The sequence below is a fragment of the Lineus longissimus genome, chromosome 5 (genome assembly GCF_910592395.1).
Source record: "Lineus longissimus chromosome 5, tnLinLong1.2, whole genome shotgun sequence".
NCBI classification, from domain to species: Eukaryota; Metazoa; Nemertea; class Pilidiophora; order Heteronemertea; family Lineidae; genus Lineus; species Lineus longissimus.
The window spans coordinates 20,457,179-20,478,923 of NC_088312.1; the positions used below are offsets into that span (position 1 = coordinate 20,457,179).

Below are 21,745 nucleotides of genomic sequence, written 5' to 3' on the forward strand. Positions count from 1 at the left end.
CCATAGTCACCGCATTCTATTTTGGTGAGAACTGTGAGATTGTTTTGATCAGATGTGTTTGTATCCTTGTTCCATTGTATGGTGCTTGGGCTTGATTCAGTACTCATTATCACACACTTTCGAAAAACAACGCTGTCGGTGTAGATTCTAATCCTGTCTGAAATATCACACATCAGATCCAGTTCTGTTCCAGAATGTCACTTGGTTAAGAAATTCCTTCGATATTTTTTCACGCCTGTTCCGTCATTGATGAGCCGCTTTGTAATTCGATTTGTTTTTATTCAAAATTCATGATGCTGGTATTCCGTGTTCATGTCCTGGCAATAATATGTCCACCAGTTAAAGGCCTACCGTTTGTCGTGTTCTTTGTATTTTCTTGTAGCCAAATTTGGCATTTGTAGTAAAAAAACGGAGTAAGACTTGTAAATGATGTAAATTTTTCAAAATATAGAAATATCACATTTTATTCCGGTTTCATGGAAGAATTGCATTATGATCCTGGTGAGATGGTTTCAAGTCACATGTGAGACGTTCTCAAATTCTCCAACGGCTTGCGGTACTATTCCGATGATCGCTGCTCGATATCCGCTACCGATATGCTACAAGTCACCTGTCTTAATCGTCAAGACATGCCTCAGAATCAAGTTATTGTCATCTTCTGGATATGAGTATAGAGGTCTTCCGTTGCCATGGCATTGGTTCTGAAATATACAGAGACATGAAAGTGGTTAGGGTTGGGAAGGAGTTTGATTATACAGGACTGGCAGTATCATGATCCTGTCTGTTCGGAATGTGTCAGCTGACATGTTTAGAATGGTGAATGAAATTCTGTTCTCCGTAAAAGCGAAATTAAAGTTTGTACATCCGTAATTTCTGAAAGTTCAATTGAAGCTCAACTAATTTCGTATCATTTGGTTTGATACGAGACTTGCTCTGGGGCTTTTATCCAATTATTGTATTGAATTGCAGTTTTTGCTGTGTTATTAGGATTGAAATGTCATCTATTATGTGTCGATTCAGAATCGTCTGTCAACCTTTTGTAGCCTATAAGCTAGCAACCAAACATTTCCTTAGCAACGGAACCTATTTTCATGTCTCCTTGTGACAAGCTCGCAATATACCCATATTTGAAATTAATAGTGGGAAGATGGATACGAAAAACCTCCCTGAACAATATTTTATTTTTCTCATCCATTTACTTGTCAACATGCTGATTTGTTGGTGACATTTCCTCTATACGAGTCATATCAGTTTGGGGACAATGGAAGCCAATTTTCAGCATCTTGGATGCTTTCAGAGCAAAATGTTGCTCAACGAAGGAAAACAATTTTGATGTCTAAATTGCTGTAGTCGGCCTAAATGTACTTGTTTGGGAAAGTAGATTTGCATTGTTGTCCGAAAAAATTTAAAAAAGGATTTCTTCTGCTTTAATGTGCTGAAGGGGATAATAAAAATTTTAAAAAGAGTGGTTGTCTTGGCCTGAAAACCCATGAGACCGCTGGCCAAGACCTCCTACTCCAACACTGAAACCATCAGGCTAATACAGATAACTACCTTTAGACCCGATTGATAGGGTATATATGTCACCTGACGATACATATCTTATAATCATGGGGTCCGTTTGATAATTCCGTCCATTTCCTTCCACGAGTCTTGTTTTATTGTGATTGCCTAGACGTGATGCGACTACATCACCCCGTGAAATGATTTCAGCCACAGATATCTGTTTCCATGGCAATGATACTGAGAACAGGTGGAACTGAGAGGATTTTGTCTCTAAAAGTGACAGGTTATTAAATTCATAACATCAAAGTGCTGGTCCTGAAATGACTTAGGTAAAGTTTTTCAAATTTCGTTTTCAGCAATATTTTACAAAATGTATATTCACGTTTATCACAACAATGATTTCTCTTATCTGCATGTCTTTCACTGATGTATTCTTTTGCCATGTTTATAGCATTCAAAGCTTTTTTTGCAAGATGAGATGCATCCATTTTTGCAAAATTTTGCAAAAGTTTCAAATTGCATCGCTGATACAAAAAATCAAACACACTTTTGACCATAACAGTATATAAGTTGGTCCAATGGCTCGGAATTCAGAGCACAGTCAAAGCCATCTGTTTGAGGGCTTTAAAACCCCTCACGGAGGAAAACTCAGTTACAGAAAAGATAATTTCTCTTCAGGATTGATTCAGGCAGTTATCTGCGTCAGGATCATGTTTTTCAACTGTTTTTGTCAAATCAACCAGTCGTTCTTTTTGAGACATCCTGTACTATGTGTTGTGGTCCTTAAGCAATCTCTATTGATCTGTCTACTGTCTGTCAAGTAAGGTGAATAAATATGAAGGGGATGTTTAATCAATCATTTGCAGTTAATTATTCAGTCTAGGAAAACAGTACACACTCTACTGTGTGGACACAAGTTAATTACAATACGAGTTGTGAAAAGGTTCTGCTTGCAATTAATTGAAAGAGCAAGGACATGAGCCGACTTGTCAGGTTCCCCCATATCAAAATTGAATGTTTATGTTGGGTTTATTTCTCTTCAATTAGGTCATGCAAGGCTTCCCAAACAGTACTCTTCATAACATCCCTTGTGGCCAGTGCAACATCTGCCGTTAGGGAACAGTTCATGTTACAAACTTGTCTGTCACACTTCATATACCTCGTCCCCGCTCGCTCTGCCCCGTTGACGTGGCCTCTGTCGACGAGGATGGCGTAGTTGACTCTCTTAGGTCTCTCCTCCTCGACGACAGATACTGCTCCCCGGGGTCGCGTGAGAGGGGGCTGGTCAAACTTTTGGTGCGAGCTTTTTAATGTACTTTTATATATCTGTTTAACTGTATCAACTGTATTGTTCTCCTGTTTGGAGGTTTTAAATAAATAATAAATAATAAATACCTGTCTTACTGGAAAGATCGATCACTCAAATCTCTGGGGTTTTCACCACAAGGACATGTAGGAGTTAATTCAATGAGATCTCGTGCCTTGGGACATGACATGATGTGATGAGGACAGTCAGGTGTTGTTATGTTGATTCAGTTGTTATAAAACACTGGTATCAAGGATGTAAAACCTGATTACTATCAGCCTCCCCCCCTCAAGACTTGGCACTCAATTGATAAATATTGGTATCTAATATTGGCCTACGTCCAACGTGTTTTGCAAGGAAGTACATGTTCTGTAATACATATTCCTTTGTGTTTGGCTGTGAAAGAGTTAAGTGGCTCCAGCTGCAAGCCGAGGACCTCAGACCTGAGATGAAACCTGGGAATAAAACATTCCCCACTCTTTGTAAATTTTTTTTGAGATTGAATGATTAGCTGACTTATTTGGCTTGTGGAAACTAATTGGATCTATATTCACCCCTGCCTCCATTGGCCTTCTAACCTTTGCCGCTGCTTGTGCCCACAAAAGAAGATCATTGTGCTAGATTTGATTTTGAAATGAATAGAGAGCCAACTGTCTTTTCACAAGCAGGATGTAACAGATGTACAGTAGAACCTCTCTATTAAGGACACCCTCGGGACTGACAAGTGCTGTCCTTAATAGAGAGGTGTCCTGATTTGAGAGGTTAAATTGAATGGAAACAACCAATTTGGGACCAAAACTAGTGTTCTTAATAGATAGGGTGTCCTTTAACAATAGAGAGGTGCCTGCTAAGGTAGTTGTATGTTGTTCGGAGGTGAATGGGTTAACGTATTATTCAGAACAACATCATGAACTCCAGGCATAGAAGCATGGTAGAAAGTGCAAGCAGTCTGGTGACAATTCACAGGTCAATGTTCATGTTTTCGAATAGATCCTAAAAAAATGTCGATCGAATCGAAATAGACCATTTCACGAAATTGACCTTTTTTGACATATTGTTAAGTGAATGCAGTGCAATACACTGTATAAGTTCCTCCACCCATCGGTAATGTAATCAGAGAATCTCTCTGGGAAATAGAACTTTACTAAACAGATCATGACCTGACTGAGTCAAGTAATGATTTGAGTAATGAAAGAGATTTGAGTTGGACTCAGTCAGCTCATTTTTACAATGGTTTCTCTTGTTGAATGCTGAACAGCACAAAATGATTTACTGTAGATGCTACAAATGCCTAAAATCTATATGACTCTATGTGCATTCCCTTGATGACTAAATCAGAAGTCCAGCCTGACCCCTGCACCCTTTTGCTCATGTTGATTAGGATTGATTATGCGGTGGAGATATCTTCTCTTGAACAAACCAAATTATGAATTATGAACTACAGATAACGAAACTTGATTTAACCTAATAAAACTTTTTTACATCTGCGTGATAGATTAAAGCGAAATATAGTTACGGGACTACATTGACGAATGGATAAAACAAACAAACCTGCTTGACTTGCTGATATCTGAATGTCGTGTATCTTTCTAGCATACTACACTTTACACATCATGCACTCACCTCTCTCACTCTGTAGCCTATGGTGCCCTACTTATAGTGCGGTATTCCGGTTTTCAAGCAGCTGTCAGCATTGAATCCAGCGCAGTATTATGCCTTCTGTTCACTCAACAAGGGGATCATGTGTCATGTTCAACTGATCAGGAGGTGCAGGCACTGACGTCATGATCACAGACGTCTTCCACTTGAGTCCACATAAAAAGATTCTATTGTTTCTCATCTGATTGTTTTTCATCTGAATAAGTTTCCCATTATAGAAATGACATGTTTTCATTTTCATGCTAAAGGCTGGGATTAAAATATATTTGAATACTGGGTTTATTTAAACTGTTTTATTGATTTATGAAGGCGCAGCTGTTATGCCAGTACAGGTGTTCAAACAGATTCATTGTTGAGTAGCAGTTGTGGCTTTACTATGTTGACATGGTGATTTCCCCGGGGTATAGGGCCTATAGTTGTACTTAAACATTTACTTGACAAGTCAATGCACCGCCAATCAGGAAATGGACGTCATTTACTCATCAAATCATGACTTCCTCGATCGTAAAGCGGGCCATTCGGAAATTACCAAGAATACCAATTACACAAGAAATCTCCATGACATTTACATAATGGGTTGGCGGAGGAAATAGTGCCAGTACATGGAATATGGATTATCATCATCAACGAAAACAAGCCATGCTTTATGACTGGTTGAAACTGGTTATGGAACACTATCAAAATGCCTCGTAAACAAGCAATTTAAATCACTGCTACCTGTGATTATAATTGCTCAGCTGTGCGACGTAAAGATCTCTCATGAAACTGGTAATCTCTTGTTTGTAGGTCGTGGCCACCTGCTATGACAACCGCAAACAACGATTATTATCACATGCGATTTAAATTGCAGGTATGAACACCCGAGATAACTCATCTTCTGAGAGGACGTAGTTTATGTGATGGCAAAAAGCTATTTGATCCATCAGAGTCATGCTACTCTCCCCAACTGAACAGCTTAGTACACAAGGAATGACCAGACTGCTCAAGGACACAATTTCCATGATGGAATATTAAGAAAGACTTCATCAATTCTAATATTTGTAAACATCCTATATTTGTAGGAACCAGAGTCAAGTGACGCTCCTCTCCCCGAATGAGCAGACGCTCTACACGTGGGATGACCCGACCGCTGAGAGGACACTCATGTGGAATGTCTACAACAGGAAGAAGCCGAGTTTCCCTGCTTTCATAACAAAGGTAAAAGTTTATCATCCAAACCTTTCAAACGTATTTAACCACGTCGCCATTAATGTATCACAGTTATTACATTAAAGAGATTGCACTTAGTCCAGATCTTTCTGCTATCCAGCATCTTAAACCACCAATCAACCTAATGGAATCTATTTCATCTTTCAGGATAACTTCGGTGCTGAGAAACTGAATATTCAGACAGTGCCGGGAAACGGCTCCCCTATGAGTACAGACGATGAATCAGATGGGGAACCTGAGGACGAGCGGAAGAAGAACGGACATGTCGCGAAACATATGCGGACGGATAAGGTGGTCGTTTATTGGGTGTCCTACATGGACGGGTTACAGAGGGTGTTGATGTTGACACAGGATGAGAGGGTGTCGAATAAAGCTAAGAAGGTTGGTATCAAATTCCAAGCCAAACGTTGCAAGAGCTTGAAGGTTATCTGCTTTTGAGGCAATCTTGGCTCAAAAGGCGTTGAATTCGTACCTTAGAATGCCTCGAGTATGATTTGGTAGCCACCATTGTGGAAAGTAGTACTGCAGATATAGAAAAGGAAAACGATTTTCGATTTGCAAAGGGGATAAGTTCGTGGAAAAGATTATTGCCCACTTAAAATTGAGTAAAGGAATTTACTGCATCATAGACAAATTGCTTAACATTTACTGTTGCTTAACATTTGCTGTTGCTTAACATTTACTGTTGCTTAACATTTACTGTCGCTTAACATTTACTGTTGCTTAACATTTACTGTTGCTTAACATTTACTGTTGCTTAACATTTACTGTTGAATTACTTTTCAGATGCACGATTCTGAAAAGGCGACCTTTTCACTCTTCCTGTCATTAGATGGCGTTGGTGTCTCCCTCATCAACAGCCTCAAGATGGAAGTGTCGTTCATCAGCATTTACAGCGCCCCCACTCTGTGGGAAGTGGAAGTAAATCACAAGTGGAAGATGTTGAATGTGGAGCTTGCGTCGTGGCTGGAGGATAGGTTTAGCGGTGAACATCAGCAGGCTAGTCTACAGGATTATATTGAGGTATGTTTCTAGGGGTTGACTTGAAATTTTGTCTGACAAAAACGACCATATTGAAAGAAAGAAGCTGCAGTGGTGAAGGTTCCAGAGCAACCAAGGTTTTATTCCTTGCACCCAATCAACAGTGTAGCAATGCGTCACAACCAACGTAACGTCACCACAACTAGCACAGTAGCCAGCGACGTCAGACCTGTCACTTGAACAAAAACCATCCGACAATTCACATCGTAACCCCACTGATGAGCCTTTGCGATGCAAAATAAATGAGGGGGAAACGCGTCTGGAGGTCTATTTAAAAGTATCTATGCTTTAAGGAACTGTGAAGTGCCGCCTGTTCCCATATTTTCATACCTTATTCCTTGCACCCACCAATTTTAAGTAGAGTAAATCATGCTCAAGACTTTCTGACTGCGTTCTGACTACATTTTTAGCGACCGCAGTCTTCTGATAAATATGTTTCATATATTAATTATTTATCTCTGCAGGCTGACCTGAAGGAGATGTCTATGACAAAGCCGTTCATTGGTGCTCTAAAGCGGACATACCATCCGGCCATCTGGTTCAACTTCAGGCAGTCCGAAAACAACACTGCCGTACATGCTAAAGTACACAGAATACAGGTAAGAGTTGAACAAGACTTGTCATGTGATACTTAAAGGGACAATATAGGCAGCAGCTAGGCAGGCAAGATAAAGTTGCACAGAGTCTCTAATACAGGTTGAAGAGGACTGACAGGTTACTCATCACCATCACAATCAGAATTGCCACACTCCTTCAACCTTTTCTCATCACTCCAACTTTGACCATTTCAGATTGATAACCAGCTCCCCGATGCCTACTTCACCACAGTTCTCTACCCGACACCGGTGCCATCTTACATCTTGAAGAGGACCGGCATCAAACCGTTCATCGAGTTGGCTATGATGAAGCGGACAATACCGGAGAACAACGTCAATGCATTCAAGTAAGATACCAAAACTGCTTCATCATCAGATTGCATTTGAATTTGGGAATTGATGACAAACTTGAGGTGTTGGTGCTCTCACCAACCACTGCGAGGGTGGAATTTAAATGTAGGCTAAAACTGAGGCGGTCGCAAAGGGTTAAATGCCAGCTCCAACCATGCTGTATTTAGTGCACCTTCTTGAGAGGTGGAGCAGTCAAGTGATTTGCCCAAGGTTACACAATCTCATCTATTTGCAGGTACTTTAAGGTGCTGATTCAGGAGTTCAGTATCAAGGTGGACAAAGGCTTCATGCTGTCTGTCTACGATATCTTTGCCAATCTCCAGAAGGAAACGACTGAGGTAAAGCTTGACTCTCATCTTCATTTCCTAAATAGTTTAAACCATGATATGCACCATCAAACGTGAACTTACAAAGAGTAAAAGCCAAGTTTCAGTGTTGCGAAAGTTTCATGGTTCACAGTATGCATATGCTGCTTGTCTTGTCAGCACGGTTTGTGAGCTCTGCAGCTCTGCATTCTGAGCATTTTTGACCAGCACCCATTGAAACCTGGGTAAAGTAAGGCATGTAAAGCAAAGAGACCTGTCTGGAGTCTCCCAACCAGGGAGCTCAAGACTGCTGGGTTGAGACTTGAGCCACTACGTCACCACAGCTCCCTTCAATAGCAGCACATCCTCTTGCAAACGGGGCCTACAACAAGACTCCTTACGCATGAGGGAGTAAGTATGTATCGAGTGAAACGGCCTGATATTGTCAGGATGGTAGCAGCAGTGCTGTGATATAAACACTTGCCATTGCAAGTTCTCAAATGTACCATCAAGTAATTTTGTATTTTCAGAGTATGCAACTGCAAGCTGACTTGGCACTAGCTCACAGAAGTCTTAAGGAGGCAGCTGCTGTTATGGTGAGTGATATGGCAACGATAAAAATGTCTGTATGCTGTAACTGGTGAAATTATATTCTGTGGTGCAGGGTCTAGGACCTATTTTCAATTTTGACTGTGGGATTGAAATCTTGTACATTTTTCAAAACAGTATTTTTAGGGTTAATAGATGACGTTCTTTTTCTAGGTGTCGTCACGACCAGAGAAGATTGTCTACGAATATCTTCATCTGTCACCATTAAAGGTAGGTTAGCTGTCTCAGACTCCCATGTGTGATATGGACACAAATTTCGCCAAGATTCCCCTAAACTCTGCCATCTGTGAAGGTAGTTTCTCTGAACAGAAGCCAGAACAATGTCCTTTGATTACCAACCGAGCGGAAGCCTGGCCAGAGTCCACATATCTCCAAGAAAAGCTATAGGGAACAGAGGCAGATTTGCCTCACACTGCCACATTCTTGAGGACCAACAGTGTAAAAATTTGACCAGTCAAACTCAAAGAAGGAGAGGTTACATTTTATTTCTTCTCTTTCTAGATGTCTGTGAGTTTCTCTCTCGGCGGCAAGGCCTACCAGGCGAACAAACCTCCTGCCTCGTTCGCCTCCGATATCATCGACTTCTTCCTCAACTCAATAGGTGTCACTCTCACTGAGATTAAGGATGTGGAACTAAGGTAAAGGTTTGAAAGTAACACACCTTCAAAAGAAAATCGAACGCTACATGAAACTTAACTGACTTGTCTGTTGTCACGAAAAAAGAACTGTTATTCAGAATAAGAAGTGTAAGAATAGTACTGAACTAAGTAAAAGACCAGAACAGACTTTAGCACATTCTACTGTACACTGTATATTCTTTCAGGATGGCCTTCTTCGAGAGAAAAGGTGACATGCTCTCCACACCACAGCTCCTGGCTGAGATCAAGTCGCACTACATCTCCCAGGCGGTCAAGCAGGCCTATGTGCTGGTCCTCGGCCTAGATGTCCTGGGGAACCCCTACGGACTGGTCAAGGATTTCACGCAGGGGCTTGGGGATTTGTTCTATGAACCTATCATGGTAAGTGCATCCTCCCAGCAACCCAAGGCTTCAATAGAGCAAACCACATAGAATACTGATGTATCTGTACTGTTTTACTGGCGAGTTTAGGAGACCTACATCCCAAGTTTTCATATTGTTACAGTAATGGCTGAAGGTCTTAACCGTCCCATCTTTTTCCAGGGGTCAGTTCAAGGCACTGATGAGTTTGCTGGTGGCATAGTGCGAGGTGTGAAGAGTCTCCTTGGTCATACAGTGGGTGAGTTTCCAATCCTAGCTATTATTCGGCTTAAAATTAGGTATAATTTTTGGAACAGAATTGTCGTACCCACATTTTACTACTCTCACAGAGATTTTACGGTACTCTTCCGTGGTGTGTAAATGATGAAAATGTAAAGTTGACATTTTCTTTCTCCAGGTGGAGCTGCTGGTTCGGTTGCATTGATTACAGGATCGCTTGGTCGAGGATTAGCGGCACTCTCTTTCGATGAAGATTACAAGATCGTAAGTTTGACTGGAGTTCGAAGGGTCATCTGTTCTCAAGATGTCCTTCCCCCCATATCCATCTTGGCACACTGGGCTTACTAGACAACTGAGTCCCTTTATCAAGCTCTAGCTCAATGGACAACCTGTCAAAAGGTGGAGATGGGACTTATTGGGGATAAGATGACCATAGCAGGTCACTGTATCATTCCTACAATATCTTCTGTGTGAAAATGAAAATAGGCTGATTATCATTTCAATTTCTATATGTTTCAAGATAGTGTGCAATTTGCAATTCTCTTGGGACCAACTGCATGTAGGATGAGTTTCCGTGTTGTAATTTTGAATTGTAACAATGATATTCTTGCAGAGGAGGCGGAAGCGTATGAACAGGGCCAAGAACCTTCCAGAAAGTTTAGCGATCGGCGGCAAAGGCTTCATCATGGGGGTGGCCCTGGGTCTATCTGGCATTGTGGTGAGGCCTATCAAGGGCATCCAGGAGGAAGGCATTGAGGGGTTCTTCAAGGGCATTGGCAAAGGACTGCTTGACTTGATAACTAAACCAGCTGGTGGCGTGCTAGATATGGTCAGCATGGCGTTTGATGGAATTAGAAGGTGAGTTTGGACTGCTTCTTTTTGTGTTTGAAGGGAGGGACTGGGATATTAAGATATTTCAAATATCAGGCTATAAAAAAGTAAACTTTGTTCAACACTGTGTCAGCCCTACTGAAAGGGCCAGCCACAAGCTGTGTTTTCCAACCCAAACTTCATTATCCTTTGTACATTTCAGGGCGGCAGAGATGGGTGACCACATCGTTGTCCGCATGAGACTTCCACGATACATCCAGTTAGACCTCGGCCTGAAACCCTACTCGCCTTACCAGGCAGTGGGGCAGAGACTCTTACAGAACCTGTGCAAGGGGGAGTATGCCAAGACGGATCACTACTGGGCCCATGCTCCTCTCAGTAAGGAGGATGGGGCAGATGTTGCTCTTGTCACGACTAGGTGAGAACGATCCCCTTGGCCTCATCCTCCACACTCAAAACAATGTGAGGTAGAATTTTCAAATATAAAATGATTCTTGGTCATTCCTTTGCTCAGCAAGTGGAATGGCTTGAGGTGTGAACCCTGAATAGATGAATGACTTACTTGAATAAAGTGCTGCGCAAACAAGGGATTTAAATTGCAGCTACATGTGCCTGCGATTATGATCTCTGCGACATGTATGTGCAACAAAAGGATCGCTTGTCTGTGTGATAAAAATCGCTGGTTGCAGCAATAAATCGCATATCTGCAGGGCATTTTATACTTGACTCTAATGAAACTTCTGATCATTTCCAGACGAATTCTCTTGCTAGAGAAGTGTAAATTCTGGGGCGACTGGGACATCGAGATGAATGAGAAACTGGACAACATCATCGGTATTCCTGCGGTGCTTGATGCCAAACTCGTCTTCAAGGTCAAAAAGGTCAGTCAGATGCTTTATGGGTCCAATGTCTCTGTCATAGAGCTTAGTCTTGAAACCGTTTATATCCAGAGTTTTGAATTCAGTCGAAATTCATGTATCAGATATTTTTTCTTTATATAAACTTGCGCCATTAAAAATAGTTTAGCATTTTGGTCTCGCTGGGTAATTAACTTCATAAAGTGAGCTGGTTGATGCAGGAATCAAAGCCATCTATTTTTAACATTATTACTTTCTCTACAGGACGATTCCGCATTCAGCCTGTTCACCAGCGACGAGAGGGAGATCTCCAGCGCCGATCCTGACGTCGCCCTGTGGCTCCAGCGGAAACTAGGAACGATCATGGATTATATGCAAGAGCAAGATGTACCAATCCAACAATAAAAGATGTACCAACTCAACAATGCAATGGTTTTTGATATTGAACATTATGTACACCCAGACACACATAAGCAACTTAATTTAGGGCAACATTCAATGTGATATAGTCCATCAAGTGTTTTTTGTAAAGAAGATAAAAATAATGAGTTGAGAGGTGAGCATGAAAAAGGACATTATTAGCTCGACATGTATTAACAATATTGGGCAATTTGTAATGCAGTGAAGAGAGTCTCTGATAATCCCAGTTTATGTCTAAGTTTCCAGTGTAGAACATGACACTTGGTTTATATCAAAGTGATATGTTGATGTGAAAATGATTCCATGTAAATTTTCAATGTCAAAGAAAGATAACACCCCAAAATTGTCAAAATAATAACTTTTGATATGGTGATGAATTTTGCCCTGTCAAAGTTAAATGACAAAAGATACACGGTAAATGCACTTAAAGTTTATGCTTTGTAAATGTCTAAGTCATATTTAATGTCAGAATGATGCCATATCTGAAATAACACTCATAATTGTCAAATTGATAACAGTAACACCCTGTGACTGTCTACTGATGCCAGTAAATGTCAAAATCATGCCATGTAAATTTGAAGTGTGTACATGTTAGTTAACACCCAGGCTTGTAAAATGTCTACAGTGTGACACCAAAAAATTGTGACACCAAAACTTTCCTTGGTAGTGAGTTCTACTGCAGTGACATCTTGGTTCTTGTTACTAAAAAACAAATCCAATTTTGGTGGAATATGAAGATGACATTGCCAAAAGTTTTCGAAAATTTAAGATTCACTTTTTGTTGGACACCCTGTATGTTGTTTGTTGTGTCGGACAGAATGTAAATAGTGTACATAAACTGGCCAGGGGCTGCAGTAATAATCGGACAACATATCAGATGTACCTTGTCAAGTTGTAAACAAGTTTGTGTGGTATGTGTGATCACTTATTTTTTGTCTGTTGCGGTTGTAATCCCTTGTGTAATCTGAACAAACCTTTTTCAAAATACAATGGATGAGTACTACTTACTGGGACCTCATACTGGGTAATACGAAAAATTTGAAAAATATGAAAAATATCTAAGGCGATTTTTGGTCATACCCATTCACTTGTGACCAGGCCACGGATGCTACCAGTAAACTGCTATACACCATATTGGTCAGTTAGTCTCCAGTCACTGAAAACTGGTTACAAGTGTTCATGCACTTTGGAAGGAATAATACTTATCACTATGTACATAACTGATCACCAAACAGACAAGTGTGTGGTGTATGGAAATCTGACAACAAAGTGTCGAAAATTTGTTCCTGAAAACTGAGTGATCTTGTGGCCAAAATAGTTATTTTCTTAATACTTGTTTGTGTAAAAGTATGTTGAGGCAGTGTTGTTCTATTGGTGAATGTTTGGTATATTGAATTTAATTAATGTCAAATTGAAAATGATAGTTGTTAGAATATGAAATGTTGATTCTATTTTTAGTCTAATGATTGTTCATAAGGCCAAGTAAAATTAATTTGTTGTTTCTCGTCCATGCCTGCACTGATTTAGAGAGTTTAGCATCGTGCCAAAGGTGGAAGATTAATTTCATTTGGCTCTTAGTCTCCCATAGGATATTTCTAATGTAAGGTCCATTCCATTTTTGATGCATGGGTGTCTTGCATGCTTTGCAAAACTGTTCATAGTTTGATGTACTTACATGTGTTTAGTCTCATATACTATCGCATTTACACTAGCATCTATAGACATAAAATAATGACACATAGTGCAATATAGATGAATTATATACTCATGTAGGATGATTTCATGTGTTTTTTCTTCGGGACACTAGGAGTAGGACAATCATATGCACAAGTGTACTTGGTGTTTTATGTTTAAAATCAAGCCTTACGGGTTTTTAGGAAGTTTGGTTTAAGCTACACGAAGTGTACGACAAATTGGGCTGAGCTACACGAAGTGTACGACAAATTGAGCAGAGCTACACGTAGCATACGAAGAATTGGGCTTAGCTACATGGAGTGTATGACAAATATGGGCTAAGCTACCCCGGCTGTACGACAAGTGAGGCTAAGCTACCTAGAGTATAAAACAAATCAGGCGAAGCTACATGGACTGTATGACAAATTGGGCCAAACTAGACATAGTGTTTGCCAATTTGGGGTAGTAAGCAACACGAAGTGTACGGCAAATAAGGCCGAGATCGGCAGCAAATTTGCCTGTCCCGTTCAAATAGCTGCATGTCAATATTTGGCTGGGGAAAGTGTTCGACTCGCTCATTGGGAAATTCTTCCTCCAAAGTCACCAATTAGCTCACAGCCAATCTGCGCCACAATTTTTAGTTTGGTTTACATCAGATTTCAGCACATTGGAACAAGATCTAGTTTCTTTTTTCATTCGTATGTTTTTATTTCGAAATTTTAATGATTTTGTGCTATTTAGGTTTGAATGTATTTAGCCGTGGCTTCTCTTTATCATTGCTTGTGCTTCTTCTGCAGATAATTCCAGAATATGTAACCATTAATCGCTGTGCCTACCCTGCTTACTCATTTACACAGAAACAGATAATTATTTTTAATATCTTAGCAACATGTGATACTAAACTCACAGTCTTTAGCTTGTATACTTCCTCATATTTTGTCATGTTTGTGTTAAAGTACCGTCTTGATCAGGTAAACATGTTGATTTGCGGGCCTTTGGCGTTTAAAGGGAGACTATAGCCAGAGCCAGGTGGTCCAGTTCTCAAAATCCTTAATAGGTGTCTCTACTATCTGTCGGCACAGTATATATATGGACTTCTCACTCTTGTACAAGGAATATAATCATTATTCCTAGACAAAGTTAATCTAGTTCATGAACTGCAATAGCCACATGGAGATGGCCAGTTGGATTGCTCTTTCAGCTCCTGCCTATAGTCCCGCCCCCTTTAAAGATAGTTTGTGTTTCTGTGTTCAGATGTTTATATATTGCTTTGCTTCCAATTCACAGATTGAGCTCATCTTGAGCAGCATCCAGGACATTTTAAAGTCTTCAAAACAAAATTTAGCTGTCATAAGCAAAAAATAAGCATGCTTATCTGGTGATTTATGACCAAGAACATTTTCATTCTTTATCAAGCTATTTTAGTGTATGCTGGTGAACGCTGTTTAGGATGACTATAATATTGTGCTAGATATGAATCTATCTGCTAGTTTTGTTCACTTTATCCTGCTGTGTATCACTGCAATGTTTTACCTGCACAACTTACGCCATATCTAGTCACGTATCATCTATCAGTGAATAAAGCAAATTAGTTGTCAATTGCCAGTGGCCTATGTAACTTTTACTGTGGATATTGAAGATAAATGGCACTGTTGAACCTACATATATGTATCATTATATAAAATTCATGAGTAGCACCATTATTTACCCACAATTGCTAAATAATGCATTGGTTTTATCTCTCCAATATATTTTTTGTGGGTCCTTTTATCTGTTGAATCCAATGCGATCATATCCACACCTCAGCGAGACAGTTTTCCAGCATGCTGTGATTTATATATTCCGGCAGGCCTCCCAACTTTCCAAGCTGGGCTGCCCTGGGAGAATGTGTGCATCACCTTTGAAAATACAGAAGAACCTCTCTATTGAGGAAACCATCGGGACTGACAAGTGCAGTCCTTAATAGAGAGGTGTCCTGATTAGAGAGGTCAAATTGAATGGAGAAACCTATTTGGGACCAAAACTATCTCTGGAAGTTGAGAAGCATGTCTGATTCTCGGCAAATTGGTGAACCGATTCTCCAAGGTGATCCAGGTAAAGTATTTTGTCTTTTCATGTACGGTAGTGTCATGTCTGTGATAGTCTAACTATTCTTGTCTGTTTTACTCTTTCCAGGTTCTTTAACTATTTCAGCCCTACGGCGGAGATATCTCGGCAGGCTTAACACCTTCAGCGTCGAACCACGTAGATCTACGTGGCCCAAATCCCCCTCTGAGCTGGTAATCGGAGTCTCATGGACTTCATGAAAGAACTACGCCATCGCCATCTTTAGGACAAGGTAGGAACTGAAAAGGCCAAACACTCTTCAGTTCCTACCTTGGTCTTTTCAGTTCCTACCTTGCCCTGAGGATGGCGATGGCGTAGTTCTTCCATGTCCATGAGACGCCGATAACCAGCTCAAAGGGGAGAGGGATTTGGGCCACGTAGATCTACGTGGTTCGGCGCTGAAGGTGTTAATAGTCAAAGAAACATCGTCGATTGACGATCCAAAGCGATCGTCACGCCATCTGTAGCCATACTTCATAATCAGCTAGATCACTCAGATTAGCAGATAATATTCAGTGTATTGAGTTGTTCGTAGATGGCGCGTCGAGCGTTAAGCGGGACAATGACCCAGGGCCAAGGGGCCCAGGGCTGAAAGATTTAAAGGAACACTCTCCCAAAACATTGGTGGTTTTGAATTCTTGATAAATGTGTATCCTGGTTTACCAATACATGTAGTTGACAGATACCAATTGTTGTGTATAGGATGGTTGTTAGGCCTGGGAGGGTAAAAACTGGTATGATGAAACAGTTAAAACATCTGTAGGAGTAGCGTTACCATGGTTACATGTGGACATGTATGTTATGTCAAAAACTTATTACTCCACGTTTTTGGTTATGTACATATCAAATAAATTACACTCATTTAAATACCTTGTTGTGACCATCTTTGTCTTTTTGGACAATGTTGGAGTCGTCTTGTCCAAATTCTATTTGCCTTTACTCCTGGCAGTTAATATAATGTCCAGCTGCATTGGGTGATATGAATGAGGACAAGCAAATGCTTTCACTTCAATCACAATCACATATCACTGGATGTATTCCCACTGGTTCGCTGAAGACGTCATTAGTGATTATTGCCCGCTTGACAGACCTGTCTCAATAGAGTGTTCTGTATTTCCGGCAACTCTGTTGGCATCAAAATGAAGATGAGTGAAGCTCCCAAACTTATGCATGAATTGTACTAGGCTTTTAAAAAGTGACGAACAGAGTATGGGTATGTATACATAGACACATTTTCGTTGGTGGTAATAATGGAAAAGAAGCCTAAAACGCTTCGTTCGATAATCACTTTATTATGTGGACGGCCCTTACAAAAATGTCTTGTCAGTTATCACTTATACCGCCCCGTGGATTATAAAATGTTCAACGGACGCATGCGCTTCCATCTTCCAAATATTTTCGTAATTTACCGAGCCCGGCCTCCGTATATATGTGGTCGCCAACAATAGGTCATTTATCCCGCGTGCTGGGTTTTCTTCTCGGCGTGACTGTCACAGTCTGTGATGCCTCGCGGGAGTTATTCCTTTATTGGCCGAGCCCTGTCGTCGTAGATTGCCTTCTTCAAATTGTCCTTTTTCAGTGCAGTCTTTTTCTCCTAACGGAAGGGGAATCCGCAAGTTTAACATTTGAACCAAGCGCCATGGCGTGTGCATTCGTAGAACTAATTTTCCTGGTCAAAGATGGTGCACCAGTGGGCGAGACACAGACGTCAATACTTGTGCGTGACGAACTCATCTTTCTGACCAATCCGGGCGACGAATCAAAATTACTCATTTTGGAAGAACTTAGCTTCCGGGCGGTTGTTGGCGTTGTTGCTCTTGATGCTTCTGTGTTTCGTCGATAAAGTGGCTGGGGCTGACCCGTAGTCTTCGTCGCCAAACTATCCGATGTGTGCGATCGCTTGAAAACGAAGTCATAATGTTGCTCTTGCACAGATTTCCTCTGGCGCCTGACGGAATGAATGGCCTCCGGGTCCCCCACCCAGCATCTGCCATCTATGACGTCACATGCTGTCGTCTGCTTGTTTGTTTTGAAGGGAGGAAGGAGTGATCCTGTTGTTGTGTTCATCGCCAGATCTTCGAATTCTTTCGACTGTCGGCGGCCTCGGTTTCGCGCATACCGCATCCCTGTAACGAAACATCAAATAAGAGAGTCGCGATGGACGAAAGATTCAGCACACCCAGTTGAGGATACAATATGAATGATGGACGCAATCAACTGGACTTCCCTGTCGGAGACATGTCCACCGGAAGTGATGCCATATGCACCGTAACCATGTCGTGTGAAGTGAATGTTCAACCGTTGTGAAAATGTGTCCATATTTACTCAGTAAATCAATTAGTCCTCTGTAATTATCGTTGCCCGATTGAGCTGGCCTCGACGTTGGTGTAAAAGCGGAAGCCAAGCTGGTCAATTGCGGGAAGTCATGATAAACATTATGATAATATGATTATTTATTGACCATCTACAGCCTTGTATTGCCATCGGAATCTGGCAATGTACAGCGGTCAATCTGAATTCTGTACTTGGCACCTACATGCAATCGACGCTTGTCGAAAAACAGAGTGAAGTTTTTTCTTTACGTGGGCTTAGGCTGTGTTGTCTGTCTTTCCTTGCCATATATGTCGGTATATATATCATTCTGTGTTTTAAAGGAATATGACTGAAAATGGAAAATCAAATCTGCCGTGGTAAACCACTATACCTCTTGTTGCAACATTGGCATCATATTCAGAATATGACCTTAACTTCTGGTTTCGGTTTTTAGGCATAATTGTTACTGGGTATGGATTCACGAAAGTGTCTTCCTCCTCTGCCGGGGTGAGGTCGTCGGCCGGAGTACAGTCGCCATCCCGACCGTCCTCGGCCGAGTCGAGTGATCGTACTGAAACAAACAAGGACAAAAACTGTTTAACATCAAAGCAATTTTTCAACCTGCTGACTAAATGTTTCAACGCGCCTCGCACCATGAGCAAACCAATTTTGACAATGACTACGCCATTTCATACCATATATAAGAGTTTTAGGGCCTAGAATCACGCAAAAGTTTATGAGATTGTTTAACAATACACTAATAAAAAAATGTTTTGGTTGAAACTGTTTCATTTCATTGTAATTTCATTCCCAAAGTGCATACGAATCGGTGGCCGCGGCCATTTTGGTCCGATACACTGCGTGATCGCATGTATAATGCTCAGTGACAAAGACAAAATGGAAGCTAAAACTGGCAGAGAGAATATGCTCGAGTATTGCGTCTGCTGTGGAGATTGTCATGAGAGTGGGTTCGAGAGCCCAATATACACTCCCTGTCGCAATGACTGGTATAGTGTTCAAACCTTATGAAGGGATAACATGGGCTAGCATGACTCCCCGGGCAGCGCAGGACTCTAACTTGTGTCGAGTGGACACGCACTAAATACATCATTGCCACCTTGTCACCAAGGTTCATATACATCATCAGTAAATACGACATATCCCGTTCAGCGAATGGTTAACATTAGAGTCCAATGCTGTGCAAATAAATATAGGGACCTCTCCATGGCGATTTTGATATATTGGACCTCTGATGACTGTTTGCAGTTGTTTGCAGTTGTTTGCAGTTATAGGTGAAACAACGGGGAGTCTATTATTACCAATTATGAATATACCAACTCTGAATCTCCCTGTTGGAAAGTACTTTAGGGAGTGTAAACGGTAAATCTGCCATGGGTGTATGGTCTATTCTCTCATTGCTGCTAAGATATTTTCAACCTGTGAAGTAGCGAACAAAGGAAAAGGTAGTTCTTTTGTTCCTTAGAGTAACCATAGTTCCTACCTCTTGTAACCTGGTTGTGGTGCGCATGCGCATACATAGCCTTCTCAATCTGCATCCGGCGGAACTGTTCCGTCACCTCCTTTTGCTCGCGGTCCAAGTGGGACCGGGATAGTCGTCTCTTGTACTCGATTGTGTTATTGGCGTACCTTAAAAGTAAAACGTGCACTACTTGGGATTCATCTGGCCAGGAGGATAATACCTCAGCCTGCCACCATGCGTCGTCACACATAGTATCACCGACCCTATGCCGATCACTTTAATAACGATTTTCGCCAGTGTTGCGAGGTCGTTTTTCCGGTAGGCTTACTATAGCCTGTTCCATCCTGTTCTGGTCTATCTTTTGCAGTTTAATGATTTTACAATGATTCAGGGTCTTACTGGAGTTATGGCGTCTAAGATGGACAGACGTATACTGATAGGTCCCGTGAGGTTAACTGAAGATTCTGTAGCAAGTCCCCCCTACCCATCCCTCCATTGAACATGCAATTTATGTTGCATGCCAACTGACGACTGTAGCTCTCAGCGTTTGCTTCGAAAATTAATACGGAATGTGCTTCGGCCATGTCTGTCATCTTTTCTATGCAGATGTTACAAGCCGAATTTAGCTTAAGGGCTCATTCTGTTCAGGAGGGCTTCTGCCACGCCTGTAATGTTTTCTATGAAGATATAACTAGCCGAATTTACCTTAAGGTCTCGTTCTGTATATGCTGTTTCTGCTGGTACTCCCTGTAGTGACGACTCGGCAGCGCTTCTTTGAGAAACGTCTGATTCGATTCCTCCGCCATTTTTTCTCAACCAACATGAACAACTTCTTGCATACTTTAGATTATGCGCAGGAAGTGCCACGACATTGGGGCCGTAAGACCATTTGCTGAAACATTTGCTGAATACGCCACCGAACACATGAAGCCGACAGCTTTCCGTGCGAAAATTATCCGTTTATTGTTATCTAGTCCGTTCCTTCCTTTGAATCACGCATTCATTAACAGAACAGTACGATGACAAGCCGAACAGTTTCGGTTCGGCGCGCGAAATTTTTCGCGAGGGACCTGGCCTTGCAAGGTGAATGAGTTTTTGTCGAAGTTCTAATTTAATGTGCCGTAATTTATTGTTAACAACTGATCGCGGGTTTAATCCTAGCCTTTTATCCACTTCATTAGATAGCAGAGTGAACAAATTGCCATCCCTGGAGAAAACTAGCTCTGATATCGCAACGAAACCATGTCCCCCGAATAGGCCGAGCGGCAGCACGCTAAAAGTCTGCCATTCCTTGTTTAGCGCAGTGACAATAACATAAATGGTATTCAAGTTCAAACCATGTATTTCACGGGTCAAGAGGAAAATCCGGCTGCGAAAACGGGATGGCACGTGATGGCAACTCGACCAATCACTAATATATATTCCGGGTTTCGTTCACCTGGTCCTCGGCCTCTGGGGCCTCCTAGACCTTTGGAGTAAATAAATATTAGGTTATCATTATTACACTCCGGACGCAGCGGACCGGCCTCTTCCTGTCGCCCGCTGCTGCTGCGACGAGTCGTAGTTTTCCGCAGGTTTCGGCTATATCGGTACTCGACAACCACAACGAATTCGTCCGTCGTTTCCCTCGATGACATGTGGCCCGAACTGCCATGCCAAATTCCCAGCGCTGGTGATGGGCCGCTTGGTCTCTCCGCCCACAGTTGCAGAGCACATCACTTCTAAAATTAAATGTTTATACTGCTAAACGTTCTTAACCGAGAGGCGAGTGACTTTTTGTAAGTGCGACAATGCAAAACGCAGGTTCTCTGCATGCGCGAATCAGTTGCATGCACACTCGGACATCGCAATCATCAAGGCCCATTTATCACATATCACCGCTGTCCAGTTTCGCATTCGATTGCATTATCAGACCTAATTTGTAATTGCACGGATGATTATCTATTGATTATCATTAATCAATTCAGATTTGAAACATCGCCATCATATAGTTTCTGACCCGAACATTATCACGGGCCTACCGGTGATCGAGTCATGAAGCGCTGCCGACCACAGCGCCAACTAAATGCAGGCTATATTTTCATCTTGGCTTCTTTCATATTGCCGTAAGAGTAACCTAATTTGGACGGGACTTCCTTTGTTCAGCCAATCATCGCTCGTAAAAGTTGGAACCTGTGTCAACAGGCAGGCACAGAAGAATTCAGGTGAGGATTACAGACATGTTTAAGAGGAGTGTCTCAAAGG

The 21,745-nt window shown here is 41.5% G+C and overlaps 2 protein-coding genes across 15 annotated transcripts in view; one reads left to right on the forward strand and one right to left on the reverse strand.

Moving 5' to 3' along the window:
* The window catches only part of LOC135488713 (intermembrane lipid transfer protein VPS13A-like), an 80,129-nt gene extending 63,554 nt beyond the window's left edge, over positions 1–16,575 (forward strand). For all 14 annotated transcript variants that reach the window (XM_064773421.1, XM_064773423.1, XM_064773431.1 and 11 more), the window contains 16 exons: positions 5,533–5,668; positions 5,828–6,061; positions 6,467–6,703; positions 7,186–7,320; positions 7,513–7,664; positions 7,904–8,006; positions 8,504–8,569; positions 8,736–8,792; positions 9,084–9,220; positions 9,406–9,601; positions 9,764–9,839; positions 9,999–10,084; positions 10,434–10,678; positions 10,854–11,069; positions 11,406–11,532; positions 11,773–16,575. In XM_064773421.1, coding sequence (XP_064629491.1) covers positions 5,533–5,668; positions 5,828–6,061; positions 6,467–6,703; positions 7,186–7,320; positions 7,513–7,664; positions 7,904–8,006; positions 8,504–8,569; positions 8,736–8,792; positions 9,084–9,220; positions 9,406–9,601; positions 9,764–9,839; positions 9,999–10,084; positions 10,434–10,678; positions 10,854–11,069; positions 11,406–11,532; positions 11,773–11,913 — 2,344 coding nt within the window. In that variant the 3' untranslated portion in view covers positions 11,914–16,575. The remainder of the gene's footprint in view (positions 1–5,532; positions 5,669–5,827; positions 6,062–6,466; positions 6,704–7,185; positions 7,321–7,512; positions 7,665–7,903; positions 8,007–8,503; positions 8,570–8,735; positions 8,793–9,083; positions 9,221–9,405; positions 9,602–9,763; positions 9,840–9,998; positions 10,085–10,433; positions 10,679–10,853; positions 11,070–11,405; positions 11,533–11,772) is intronic.
* Positions 16,576–16,984: 409 nt separating this feature from the next.
* Positions 16,985–21,330, reverse strand: LOC135488309 (uncharacterized). The gene is made up of 4 exons (XM_064772867.1): positions 20,207–21,330; positions 19,523–19,668; positions 18,413–18,592; positions 16,985–17,834 (listed from the first exon to the last, which is right to left on the reverse strand). The coding sequence occupies exons 1-4, from the start codon at positions 20,305–20,307 to the stop codon at positions 17,284–17,286; spliced, it is 978 nt and encodes a 325-aa protein (XP_064628937.1). The 5' UTR covers positions 20,308–21,330; the 3' UTR covers positions 16,985–17,283.
* Positions 21,331–21,745: the final 415 nt, after the last annotated feature.

Coding starts and splice junctions, on each gene's coding strand:
- LOC135488309 (XM_064772867.1), bottom strand. CDS start 20,307: ATGGCGGAGGAATCGAATCAGACGTTTCTCAAAGAAGCGCTGCCGAGT. Junction 18,593..19,522: donor CCACAACCAGGTTACAAGAG/GTAGGAACTATG, acceptor TGTTTGTTTCAG/TACGATCACTCGACTCGGCC. Junction 17,835..18,412: donor TGCCAATGTTGCAACAAGAG/GTATAGTGGTTT, acceptor GTTTCGTTACAG/GGATGCGGTATGCGCGAAAC.